Below are 14,163 nucleotides of genomic sequence, written 5' to 3'. Positions count from 1 at the left end.
CTTGTTATCTGGTGTGAGTCTATACTTGAGGCCACCTGGAATTTTCCATTAATACACTTTGTCCTGTTTTTACCTTTTCTTAACGTGTTTATGAATGCAGACATTAGTCTGGGCGCTTTGGTTTTCTGTGGGTAAAATGGGTCTGTCTATTGCTGAAGCCAAAAACTGCACGTCCAAGCAGGCGTACAGATTCAGGAGCTACTGCAGCCACGCTGACTGCAAGGGATGGAGACGTGCCACAAAATGGGGATCAATCCCAACCGCTGAGAACAGGAGCTCTCCTTGAGAGTAATTGGAGATTTCTTGGACAGTACCAGATGTGTTTAGAGGAGAGCAATGTAAAAGAAGATTTTTTTTCAGGAACTTCTTGGAGGCTAGGATGACATTCAAATTTACTCTAAGTTTTTGAAAAGTCACATCCACTCCCTTGGTAGAAAATCTGAAAATCTGCATGACAGAAAAGTACCAATTTGAGGACATCAGCAGAGCACATTAGAGGTGGTTTGAAGAGAAAGTGTGTGTCCCAGTGGAGATAAAATGTGTTACCACAAGCATTACAAAACAGTCCCCGCAAGGGAAGAACCATAAATAACATTATATCGTTCCTGAACGTCAGTCTGTGAAAAGAAACTTAGGGATGTAATAAGGAATGAACACTATATACAAATAACGGTACAATCTCTGTCATAGGCATAAGGGTCTTCAATGACCAAGGAAGTGTGTGTGCAAATACACAAGTTCATGTGTGTAAAATCATTGACTTTAGTGCCTGGGTTCCTGCAAGACACTATAATAAAAGCTTGCACTCATAAACAAGATCATAAACATTGCAGAAACAGCACATATAAAAGCGTATTTGTTCTTATTAGCTCTGGTTTGCTTCATAGTATTTAATTAGAGAGCTGTTCTTTCCAAAAGCTGGAGCTGATCACTAATTATCCAGCTCAATGATCACAGTTATATCCTGAAATGCTAGGAACTGGAAACTTGTTGTCCTTCTACATTTGCCAGGAAGGTCATCCATCTGAAAGCTCAAGAGATATGTTCAGTCACATTTATCTCCCTTAATTAAAAATTGTTCACCTCTAAATAAGAAGACACCTTTTGGCTGTCTCAAGCTGAACACCAAAAATCTTGAAACATTCAAGATCACTGGTCATTTAAATAAATGTTTTTTGCCTTGCCATTCATATGACCATTTAATTGATTTTGTTCCAGTCTGAAAAATATGCTTGCATACCCAGGAATTCAGCAGCTCTACCAATCTGCTTTCCAGTTTCACCTGGTGTAGGATGCATCTCACCAACACGTATAGATGAGGAAACACTGAGGCTGTCCTAGGCTTAGATGTAAGATGGGAGCTACTAAGAGACTGAGACGTGACAGTTGACAGTCTCAAACCAAAAGCAACAAGGTGTGTTTATGTAATCTAATGTATGTCCAACAAAACCGCATCTGAATTTGATCTAACCTCTTTTTATAGTCAAAAAGACAGGAATCTCATACTAACATAAGCATCTAAGACAGGTTAAATGTGGGATTTTTTTTCCCCTCCCTGTTAGCTTAGAGGAAGTCTAGTGTAACTATTTCAGAGATACACTATAAAAATTAAACATACTCACTTTGTTAATAAGTAATACTTGCTACCTGACCAGGAAAGCTAGGCAACAGTCAGAGGAGTCATGCACTAGAAAGAAATTCAAAGACCAGATATTTGTATGGTAAGGGACTTTTCACAAGGGCATGTAGTGACAGGACAAGGGGTAATGGCTTTGAATTGAAAGAGGGTAGATTTAGATTAGATGTAAGGAAGAAGTTCTTCACTGTCAGGGTGGTGAGGCACTGGCACAGGTTGCCCAGAGAGATTGTGGATGCCCCATCCCTGGAAGTGTTCAAGGCCAGGTTGGATGAGGCTTTGGGCAACCTGGTCTAGCGGAAGGTGTCCCTGCCCATGGCAGGGGGGGTTGGAACTAGATGATCTTTAAGGTTCCTTCCAACCCAAATCATTCTATAATTCTATGATTCTGTGATATTATTTGGATGAACAGAAGTATACTACCAGTTCCAATCCTATTCTACAGAATTTAGCCGAATAATGGTACATTTAAGATATGCAGTTAATTAAAGTGGTCTCTAAATAAGAACTAAGAGGAAAGAATGTGTATTTTTGTGTGCCAAAATAAAGATGAGACCGGTATACTGACCACTATGCATTGTAAAAGACAAGTCACACAATTGATACATGTGAGCAAGAAACTCTGTAAAAACTGCTAAAAGATACTCTGGTCACATCACAACCATATTAAATAGTTCTTATTTAAAGATAAAAATAAAATCTATGTCAAGAATGCTTTAAAATACCTGGCTATTAAAGTGCAGTAACATGAGAATATCTGTATATTAAGCAATTGTAAAGCATTTACATGGAAGTTATAGAAGGCTATTAATGAGAATGAGATAGAGGGTTTAAATACTAGTGCTATTTGTCACAGTATCCCTCTGTGCAGTGCTTCTTGAGAAGTGATGAAAAGCACAGTTACGATCAATGGTCTAGCAAAGAATTGAGTTGAAATGCAAGATGAGTTTATTATAGGGGTTCTATACTGTTCCTCACAGTTACAAAGTGAAAAAGCATGCTTTATTCAGTGGTCTTATGGCTGTTATGTGAGGCTAGATACAGCCACAATGTGTAGCGGGACATGGGCAGGAATAGAGTTACAATCCCCAGACATGTTAAGACTGAGTGACTCATGGGATAGCATGTTACTTAGTAAGTGAAGAGTTATGGTGAAAATAAATCCTTGTAATCTTCATAAAGAGTTGAAGATCTTCAGAAAAGTGATGAAAGAGTTTGAATGCCTGTATCTTTAGAGACCCACTTGTATGGTTTCTTAAAATTGACCTTCTGAAAAAGGAGGCATCCAAAAGCATTGGCTGAAATATCTCAAGGCTTAGGTTTCACAGGGCTGATGGGAATCTCTAATTTTATCCCCTCTGCCTGGAAAAAGTAATCTTAAGACGATGGATTTGAAACAGGAACCCCACTAATTTTTTTTTTTATTATTACTTTCTTTTATTTTATTTTTAATCTCAGATACAAACAGTGCACAAATCCCCTCAAGGAATTGACTTGCCCTTCTACAGGATGAGCAGTGATCACAGTTCTATTGCATCCACAAAGGAGGCTGGAAAAGTCTTAACATAACCTATGGGACCACACAGAAAAAGCCAGAATCAGTGTCAGCAACAGATCCTTCACTCTTAGCAAGTGCTGGCCTTGAGAACGTGTATTTATATCAGTACAATGTAATTAAAAACATCTTTCCTTACCATGGGAAGCAATATGAGAGTGAAAAAGCAGATCTTCCAATTGTTGGCCATCTTCTCTCTTAATTTTGAACTTTAGTCAAGTTTTGCTTGTTAGCACTATTATTAGGGCTGAAGCACACGCTCTCTGCAGAACTTTTGTTTAAGGTCTTCACGTCAAGGCTCAGAGCTCTGTAGTGAAAGAGGAAAATTGTTATAAATATGGAAAACATGAAGAGAATGAAAAAGAAACGGACAGAAAACAGAGAACCCAACACTTGAACTGTGAGTTGTACATAGTAGGGATCAGCCATACTTGTCTGGATTGCAGCTATTATAGATGGTCTTGGATACTTAATTAACAGCCAAAGGACATGTCTGTATGATCAGTAACTTGTATCATAGAAACTACTGAAACAGGTTCTGTAGCTACAAAGACCTAAATTGTACCCAAAGGAAAAGGTAGGATGGATTGTTTTGAACCAGAAAAAGGACCTAACTGTCTGCTTCATTTCTGAAGTCATGATATGATTTTCAGTAGTGTCTCAAAAGCACAACTGTCTGGGGGCTTTTTAGGAGACTGTATGACATGATGATTTACTCCCAGAGATCACTTGTCCAGATAACAAAATCAGTGACCAGAGTTGTTAATAATCTGACAGCTTTTTGAGAACTCAGCAGTAGAGGTGCAAAGGAATGAATTGTACTGTCAGGCTAAAGATTCATCCATGACATAAGACAGGATTGACTTACATGGACGACAGTGTCATGCATATTTGTCACTTCCATTGCATGGTCTCTACCAAGGAGCTAGACAGGTGGTCAGGGCATCAACAGAATTGCATACCTGACATTAGCTCTGTCCTAGAACTTCCTGCTATAACCCAGTGTTTAAAAATTCCCAGTTGCTCCAAATCATGATGATTCCTCAGTTTTTCATTCAAGAGAACCTCTCTGTCTCAATCTCTGGCTGGATACAATCCTCATTACCTTTTAAAACACAATCCTGCCTCAGATCTTAATGCCTTGGTGACACAGAGGTCTCATTTGATGCCCTACCTACAGTCAGGTTTTTAGCATGGAGATATACTTTCATATTCATTAGTTTTCTTTCCCCAGTTGTCTCTCACCTGAGATGGATCCTCTTGTATTGGGTTTGCATGGCAAGGTTTTGGTAGTGGGGGAGCTACAGGGGTGGCTTCTGTGAGAAGATGCCAGAAGCTTCCCCTATGTCCGATAGAGCCAATGCCAGCCAGCTCCCAGATGAACCCGCCACTGGCCAAGGCTGGGCCCATCAGCAATGGTGGTAGCGCCTCTGGGATAACATAGTTAAGAAGGGAGAAAAACTGCTGTGCAATGGCGGATGGAGAGAGGAGTGAGAAGGTGTGAAAGAAACAGCTCTGCAGACACCAAGGTCAGTGAAGAAGGAGGGGGAGGAGGTGCTCCAGGCCCAGGAGCAGAGATTCCCCTGCAGCCCATGGGGAAGACTACAGTGAGGGAGGCTATGCCCCTGCAGCCCATGGAGGTCCACGGTGGAGCAGATATCCACCTGCAGCCCGTGGAGGACCCCATGCAGATGGATGCCTGAAGGAGGCTGTGACCCCGTGGGAAGCCTGCGCTGGAGCAGGCTCCTGGCAGGAGCTGTGGACTCATGGAGAGAGGAGCCCAGGCTGGAGCAGGTTTGCTGGCAGGGCTTGTGGCCCCATGGGGGACCCACGCTGGAGCAGTCTGTTCCTGAAGGACTGCACCCCGTGGAAGGGACCCACGCTGGAGCAGTTCGTGAAGAACTGTAGCCCATGGGAAGCCCATGGAGAAGTTCATGGAGGACTGTCTCCTGTGGGAGGGACCCTATGCTGGAGCAGGGGAAGAGAGTGAGGAGGAAGGAGCGGCAGAAACAGCATGTGATGAACTGACCGCAACCCCCATTCTCCATCCTCCTGCACCACTCAGGGGGAGGAGGCAGAGAAAATCGGGAGTGAAGTTGAGCCCAAGAAGAAGGGAGAGGTGGGGGGAAAATGTTTTTAAGATTTGGTTTTATTTCTCATTATCCTACTCTGATTTGATTGGTAATAAATTAAATTAATTTTTTTCCCCAAGTTGAGTCTCTTTTGCCCATGACGGCAATTGGTGAGTGATCTCTCCCTGTCCTTATCTCGACCCACGAGCCTTTCATCATATTTTCTCTCCCCTGTCTGGCTGAGGAGGGGGAGTGATAGAGTGGCTTGGTGGGCACCTGGCATCCAACCAAGGTTAACCACTACAGCCCTTCAGCGTATCTCTACTCTATAGACCTAATTCCTCCAATATAAGCTCAGCCAGAGGACCTTTGGCAATGTCTGTAGTAGTTTAGGTGCAACCTCTCTGCTTAGGGAGGTATGAGAGTTCAGCCCCATGGGCATGAGCTGTGCCATATAAGTTTGTCTCAGAGCCAGAGAACTCTCTCATCTTTTTATTTTCAAGTATAAATGAAACCTTTGAATGCTGAGGCCCCTTTTAAAATCTTCTTGTCTGATGTAGATTTCCTGCATGCCACCACCTAGTCACCTCCATGGGCATAAACACAACTGACATACATCTTGACAACTAGAGAAATGTTTAAGCAGGTAAGTAAATGTTTGAGAGAAGAAAAGAAAGGGATCATAGATAACAACAAATCAGGGATACAGGACACAAACAATCAGAGAAAGAATAAAGCAAGGGTATATTGGAAAAACATTTAAAATTCAGAGGGAATGTGAGGAAATAAAGGAGAAAAGACTGAAAAGAAAACAGAGCGAAGACAGAAAGTAAATAAAGGAATGACAAAGACAAATGTAAAAGAACTTTTATGATCAGGGGACACTCAATTTTTATACTGACTGCAACATACTGCCAAGACATCAGCATTTAGAAAGGAGAGGTCTTTCAATTAAAAAATAAAAAGAAAAATTAAGCGCGCTCTAAATTTTTGTCTTCTCTATCCAGACCCTGACTAAATGGAGAACAATGATTCATAAAATTCCCTCTAAACTGATCTGCTTTCTTCCATCCGCACTCGATCAGTCACTTTTGCTCTGCTCTGGTACTGAATTTAATTACTTAACTGTATTTCTGATGGTTTATCAAATAATGAGGGACTGATAAGATCTCAGCTGAGGAGGACAGCAAACATCCGTGGTGACATTCAGCAGTGAGGAGTTGGAAAAAGAAAGTCACTCCATTAACAGAAGCAAGAGAAAACCAGACAGACACATTAGCAGACATTGGATTTGAAATTATTTCTTGATCATTTGCACTCCTGTGTGCAGGCCAGTCCAGAAAGGCCAGAGAGTGGTGTGGAGATTGAATTCTATCCTTGGATTCTGCCACTGCAATGCATCAGAAATACGATTTAAATACAATGGAAGGGTGGGAGATGCCTGACTAAATGGATGGACAGATACCCTGTGGGAAAGTGGTAACCTTTAGAAGACACTCTTTCCAATATTTGAAGACCCAGTTTTACTTTAACCTCGCATTTAGGTTTGAAAAGTAGAGAGTGGATATTTTCTGTTTGATTGTAGTTTCAAAGGAACTTCTAAAGAGATGGCAAGAACATCTGCAAACCATTTCACTGCCTTTCTTTCACTTTTTGCAAAGAAAGTAAAAGAATCGACTTCATTTTTGCCTTCAAGGTAGTCATGGAAACCTGCATCGAAAACTGGGCTGAGGCCTTCATATCGTCCACAGAGACTCAAGTGTTTATTAGGTAATAACAACTACCAGTTCCGTGAACTTATGCCCTGGACCTGCAGCAGAACCTGCATATATTGTTTAGCAGCTCCTAGCATGTGTGATATACATAGGTGCAGAGTCCAGCTATTACCAATAAAAGGCTCGTTATCTCACAAACAGGTACTATCATCAGCTATGTTTTACTAGAAAAATGAACTTTTGAAAAATATGGGCAATGTTTAGAAAGCATTTCCATTTCCATTCAGTACTGGGAAAAGAAATAAACATATGAATATAGGATTTGGTAGGGAAGCTTGAATTATCATATTGTCTTCTGATGTCACTGGTAGCCAAATCCTGTAATTTCATTAATAAATTAGAGATACTGGTGCTTCATGTTGGTTTATCTCGAACTGTAATTACCTGCTACTGTAATTAAAATTAGTGAAGTCAGAATAGCCAATAGCATGGGGGTTGCACCTTTCAGTTATGCATATACAGCTCCCAAATACAAAAAAATCTTCAGTTATCTCTGGTGAAACAGAAGGGCTGTTGAAATGTCTGAGAATCTGAAAATCAGTTGATTGTTACTAAAATGGAATGGGCTTCATGGGATTATTTCAAGTGTGGCTGAAATACAGGAAGAAAAAAAAAAAAGACTTGTTTTGGTCAGCTAATGACTTAAGAAAGGAATTCATCATCTATGAAGGTGGATTCATTTGTCCACTGTAGACACTTTCAGTGCTACAGCAGATTCTTTGTGTTACTTAGTGGCAAATCACAGGTACTTCAAGGGCAGGTCGGAAAAGTTCCGGCAAAACATGTTCTGCTGCAAGTACCCATTTCTTTCCCTATCTAAAAAGGGACTTGAGTGCTTAGCTCGTATGTGGACTATGTGACAGAAGCCTAAAGGCTGGTGAGGAGAACTGCACCGTGAGAAGCCCATAAGTGCCAAGTACACAATATGATGTCAGCAACCAACAAAAACAGAGAGTGAGTCCTTTCCAAGTAGGATGTGCCTACTTGCAGGGAGGCATAAAAGAATCACTGCCTAAAAGAATGAAACCTCACCATATGAAGAAATGGGGGGAATTGTTATACAGCACCTCGGACTGAGTGTACCCATGTAGGACGAATGAAAGAGGATTTTTAGCGACTTTATAAGGCAGTTATGAGCTGTTATTGAGATCTCACGCAAAAGAAAGAAACAACCTGATCTGCTAGGCTCCTTGTTATGGTCCTCTGGGACGTGTGCCAGCGGTTTGAAAGGAAAGCAATACATTTCAAAGCTGACCAACAATGGCTTAGACCAGTGGTGATCAAATGTGAGTTCATTACTTAATTAATCTTAATTCAGTGTCCAGTCAGGGCTGCCCACCACATCCTTCTCCTACACCATGACTGAGCTACTACACAAGTGTGGAAATCTGAAAGCTTCTGACAACATGCACGATCAATTGATCTTTTGCAGATTGAATATTCTGCATTGCAGCAAAAAGTCACCCACTCCATACACAGCTATCCCAGTACTTCCTAGTGACATGACGAATATTTCCCTATGCAGAATAAACATGGGTGGAGAATGATGAGGTGCAAAAGAAAGAAGGTGCCAAGGAGAATACTCCAGCCGTCGCAGGTCAGTCTGGCTCACAGACCACTCCCTTGGCATTTCCAAGTTCTCCCCAGGGAAGAGAACTCAACAGCTGTTTATGGCATAAAGTTTTCAAGATGGACTGTATTGGGTTTGTGTGGCAAGGTCTTGGTAGCAGGGGGGCTATAGGGGTGGCTTCTGTAAGAAGCTGTTAGAAGCCTCCCCTGTGTCCGATAGAGCCAATGCCAGCTGGCTCCCAGATGGACCCGCCACTGGCCAAGGTCGAGTCCATCAGTGACAGTGGCAGTGCCTCTGGGATAACATATTTAAGAGAAAAAAAAAAGGGGGGGGGGGGGGCAACAGCAGCTGGGAGAGAGGAGTAAGAAGATGTGAGAGAAACAGCCCTGCAGACACCAAGGTCAGTGAAGAAAGAGGGGGAGGAGGTGCTCCAGGCGCCGGAGCAGAGATTCCCCTACAGCCCGTGGGGAAGACCATGGTGAGGCAGGCTGTCCCCCTGCAGCCCATGGAGGTCCATGGTGGAGCAGATATCCACCTGCAGCCCGTGGAGGACCCCACGCCGGAGCAGGTGGATGCCCAAAGGACGCTGTGACCCCGTGGGAAGCCCGCGCTGGAGCAGGCTCCTGGCAGGAGCTGTGGTCCTGTGGAGAGAGGAGCCCAGGCTGGAGCAGGTTTGCTGGCAGGGCTTGTGACCCCGTGGGGGACCCACGCTGGAGCAGGGGAGAGTGTGAGGAGTCCTGCCCCTGAGGAGGAAGGAGCGGCAGACACAACGTGTGATGAACTGACCCAAACCCCCATTCCCTGTCCCCCTGTGCTGCTGGGGGGGCGGAGGTAGAAAACTCGGGAGTAAGGTTAAGCCCAGGAAGAAGGGAGGGGTGGGGGGAAGGTGTTTTTAAGATTTGGTTTTATTTCTCATTATCCTACTCTGATTTGATTGTTAATAAATTAAATTAATTTTTTTCCCCAAGTCGAGTGTGTTTTGCCCGTGACGGTAATTTGTGAGTGATCTCTCCCTGTCTGTATCTTGACCCATGAGCCTTTCATCATATTTTCTCTCCCCTGTCTGGCTGAGGAGAGGGAGTGATAGAGCGGCTTTGATGGACACCTGGCGTCCAGCCAGCATCAACCCACCACATGAACATCTTTGGCTTATATATATGAACAGGTAATTATGTAATTGATACTCTATCTATCTTCTTTAGGCTCTCAATACAAGGTGTGAAATCCAGTGCATTTTATTACTTCCCTCCTAAAACTTCCCAAATGTATCATGCCAGCTTCATAATTTATATTAAAGGGCATGATGAACCTTCCTCATGTCAACTGAGACACTTGCTAGCAAGAAATAAGCAGAGTTGGGCAAGCAACCCTTCAGTGACCTAGGACATGTCACCTAATTTTAGAAACGTAGAAGATGCATACTCACATATGAGCTCATTGTCAAGTCTCTTTTTATATAGTCAACAGTGAGAAGCAGACATATGAAGAAAGGAATTTATCTGACCTATTTTAACGGTCTACTTTAAACTTTCAACTTCTCTCCCATAAGTGTAAAGGAATTCTTAACAGCTAGCTCATACGTTGATGTCTACATTGTGGATATCTAAATCTGGACAGAATAACCCCACCTCCAGTCTCTTCTGAAGTATATGGATCAGCAATATGAAACCCAAAATAGCAAAGTTTGACCTACCACAAAGGCTTGAGAAGGAATTAGACTGTTTAAGGTATCAATAAGTTGATGCTGAAATATTTAGAAAAACTAAAAGAAAATTTAACTGAATACCAGACAGCAAGAGCTCTAAAGCTCAAAAGCTCTAAAGTCTCCCGTAGAAAGTAGTCTGTAAAGAGGAATCCTATTAAGACAAACAAAAAGAACAACATCATGGCCTTTCTACTATCTTTAATATACCACTTCTTATTTCTTGAAGTTCAAATATTTTGGGTTTTTTTTCATTTACTTGCATTAATCTTTGTAAATTCACTGAAATTAAAGTATCTGCATGGATCACAGCAGCTGAGAATCTGGCTCTTCCTTTCTTTTAAAAACCAAGACGACATTTATTCACTTTTCTCGCCTTGCATGCTTAACTGGAAAAGTCCCTAGTGTCCTTGTTTCCACTCACCATGTCTGTTGTCAATGACAAAACAGGATTTGAAGGGTAATTACATCAGGAGTTCCGAGAGGTGGATTTTCAGAAAGGATTTACTGCTACAAGGGACAAGTCAGCCCTTTTCAGCTATACATGAATATCTTGAGGGCCTCAGGCAGAAATGCCACACCTTTGCCTGAAAGAGTTGGCAACCAGCGATATGTATTTTGTCGCAAAAGTGTCCACAAGGAAGGATGCAGTCTGTAGGACATTCAGCCATTGTTCTAACACATGAAGTGATGTGGGGGTCATGTGCTGCAAGATGTCCATTAATGACAGACGCAATCAGGAAGTCTCCAGTGTCTTCACTGTTGAGGAAAATTGTTGCTTTTTACTTCAGGAAACAAAATTTTAAAAAGGAGCTGATACAATGCTAGCAGTAATTTTGCATGGAAATAGTTGAAAGAAATATATTCAACTTGCTGCCTGGCTTAGGCATTTCAGTGTTAAAGAATAACCAAGTTTGTCAGCAATACTCAGTAATAGTCCTTTTTCTATCATCTGGAGGAATAGTTTTGGTTTGGTTTTTTTTTTCCTTGCATAGCATGCAGAAAATACTATGAATTTTACCAGAAGTCCCTTTTTAAAAATGAAGATAAAAGTGTGATTACAAAAATAGGAAATGGTAAATTGCAGATGCTGTGACTCCCATATGCAAATGGGAGTCCAGGTGTTCAAATATTTCTACATGAAGTAGGATTACCAATTTCATTGACTTCCACGAGGACTTGTGTAGGAAAGAAATCAGAGGAATGCGGTTTTGCAAGAAGAATAACTGATAAGGGGGATTCATAGAATTGGGGGTTGGCAAGGATCTCTGGAGATTGTTTAGTCCAACTTCCCTGCTCAAAGCAGGGTTAGCTTGAGCAGGTAACTTAGGTTATTCAAAACCCATTTCCAATCAGGTTCTGAATATCTCCAAATGCTAAGACTCCACAACTTCCCTGCACAACCTATTCTAGTACTTGACCATTCCAACAATTAAAAAGTTTTCTTATCCTAAAGTTGAATTTCCTATATATCTATTTGTGCTTGTTGCCTCTTGTCCTGTTGCTGGTCACCACTGAGAAGAGCATGGCTCCATCTCCTTTACACCCTCCCAACAGATATTTCTACACATTGATAAGATCCCCCCGAATTTTCTCTTCTCTAGGCTAAACAGCCCCAGCTCTCTCAGTCTCTCCTCGTAATTCCTTAACCATCTTTGTGGCTCTTCGCAGGACTCACTGCGGTGCGTTCATGTCTCTCTTGTACTCAGCAGCCCAGCACTGGATGCAGCACTCCAGATGTGTCTCACCAGGGCTGAGAGAGGGGAAGTATCACTTCCCTTGACCTGCTGCCAATGCTTTTCCTCGTGCAGCTGATGATGCTTTTGGCCTTCTTTGCCACAAGGGCACATTGCTGGCTCAGGATCCACTTTGTGTCCACCAGGAGCCTTAGGTCCTTTTCTGCAAAACTGCTTTCCAGCCAGCTGATCCCCAGCCTGTCCTTGTGCACAGGATTATTCCTCTCCAGGTGTAGGACTTCGCATTTCTCTTTCTTGAACTTGATAAGGTTCCTCTCTGCCTATTTCTCCAGCCTGACCAGTTCCCTCTGAATAACAGCACAACCAACCTCTTGGTCTATCAACCACTCCTCCCAAATTTGTATAATCTCCAAACTTTCTGAAGGTGCACTCTGCCCCATCATCCTGGTCATTAATGAAAACGTTAAACAGCATTGGTCACATCCAAATGTTAGACCTTTATAATTCAGCCTAGTCTACCCAGGCTCTCTTTATAGTCAATGGAGAAGAGGTAAGTGTCCTCAGGGACTAATTTCTATACCCTAATGCTAGATGCCTAATTTTGGACGAAGTGAGTTACTGCTCTGAAAGAGTCTATTTTTTTTCCTCTGCTTACTCAGGCTGATGTGAGCAAACAAAGAAAATTCCATCTCCAAAGTTTAAGACACCAAAGCACTAACGGTAAGCAAAACAGAGCACTGACTTCCATCTGTGTCACAGTCTTTTCTTACTTTCAGTACTATCTTTATTCTTTTTATTAACACAGCCTAATAACTTCCATGTATGTTTTACTTCAGCTGTCCCCAATTATAGTTTTGGCGGAGTGTTTTTTTTCTTTTGCTTTGAGTGGTTTCAATTAAATTGAAATTCCCTGAAGATGTAAGAGTATTTTAATTTGTCCTTACAAAGTACACTCCTTATCATTTCTGTATAACCTCACACCTCTTGTATTTCCTAGTCCTCTAGCTTTACAGAATTTTCCTAACATTTCAAAAAAACCTCTCAAAACTATTCTAGAAAAGATTTTAGTAAGTATCGCCCAGCCAGTTCAAGAAAGATATCCCAATTTACACTCTCTGAAGATCTGATTCATTTTTTGGTCATCTGCAAATTTTGCTAACGTATTGTTCACTTTCGGACCTTACATGAGATTAGGCTAGCATTGCTCCTTGTGGTACTCACTTTTGAGAAAGAATCTATACTCCTGCTGCTTTGTTTTCTCTTTGTTTAGGAGTCAGACACACAGTAAAATTTTTACAGCTTACAAACTTATTATGTTGCAGCTGATACACAGTAAGTATATACGTCCCTCTTGGTTCACATCAAATTCAAGGCAGCATAATTTAGTTTTGGTGTAGTTTTGTCGGTAAGCTAAGTTTCATTGTGCTGCATTCACCATAGGCAAAGAGCACATACAAGAAGTTACCATAGGCCAGCATATGTGTGGAAACCTGTTAAATTGAGGTAAATTAGTCATGTTTGAGCCACTCAGCTCTTCTGATCTCAGCTGATGCCTGCTTTCCTTCAAGGTAGAATCTTTCTTCATTAAGGACATTACCAAAAACTTTTTGAAAATCCAAAACCACTGTATCCCATCCATTCATATGTGTGATCATAAAGGCCAGCCTTTCTTGAGCTTTGAAAGTTTATGCCCTGCTGGGACATAGTGTCTAAAACTAACCAACACTTCATTTTTTAAACAAACTCCAGTTAAAATGCCTGGCTTTTATAAGTAATAAACATTTTCATGACATAACAATTCTTCTCCTTCTTATTATGCTGCTTTACCCATATAGGTATGATAAAACATCGAAAAGATAGTTCTGGATATCTGAGTATTTTGACATTATAATGACTTTGGAAGTCTGTTGGAACTGTTTCTTCAGGCTCTCTGAAAATTCAGATGGACATGAGTGGATCATTCTTCTACAGGTCAAGATTTTCTAGCTTATCTTTGCAATTACAGTAGCTATAGACTTATGAAAGCAGAGACTAAGAAATACAATTCATAACTCCCTGTGCACAGGATTGCTATTCTTGGCATATTTCCCGTATAACATCATCCATAAAATTCATCCAGCAATTCTTGCCTTGATTGGCATTATTTTCCCTATTGT

The 14,163-nt window shown here is 41.6% G+C and overlaps 1 protein-coding gene across 1 annotated transcript in view; it reads right to left on the bottom strand.

The window, feature by feature from the left end:
* Positions 1–14,163, bottom strand: part of ADCYAP1R1 (ADCYAP receptor type I) — a 152,289-nt gene that overhangs the window by 113,983 nt on the left and 24,143 nt on the right. The window contains exon 2 of the mRNA XM_050891653.1: positions 3,331–3,498. Within this exon, the coding sequence (XP_050747610.1) occupies positions 3,331–3,381 (51 nt within the window). The 5' untranslated portion in view covers positions 3,382–3,498. The remainder of the gene's footprint in view (positions 1–3,330; positions 3,499–14,163) is intronic.

The sequence above is a fragment of the Gymnogyps californianus genome, chromosome 2, assembly GCF_018139145.2.
Source record: "Gymnogyps californianus isolate 813 chromosome 2, ASM1813914v2, whole genome shotgun sequence".
NCBI lineage: Eukaryota > Metazoa > Chordata > Aves > Accipitriformes > Cathartidae > Gymnogyps > Gymnogyps californianus.
The sequence above is the reverse complement of the archived record's forward strand: the minus strand, read 5'-3'. Positions and strand labels throughout refer to the sequence as shown.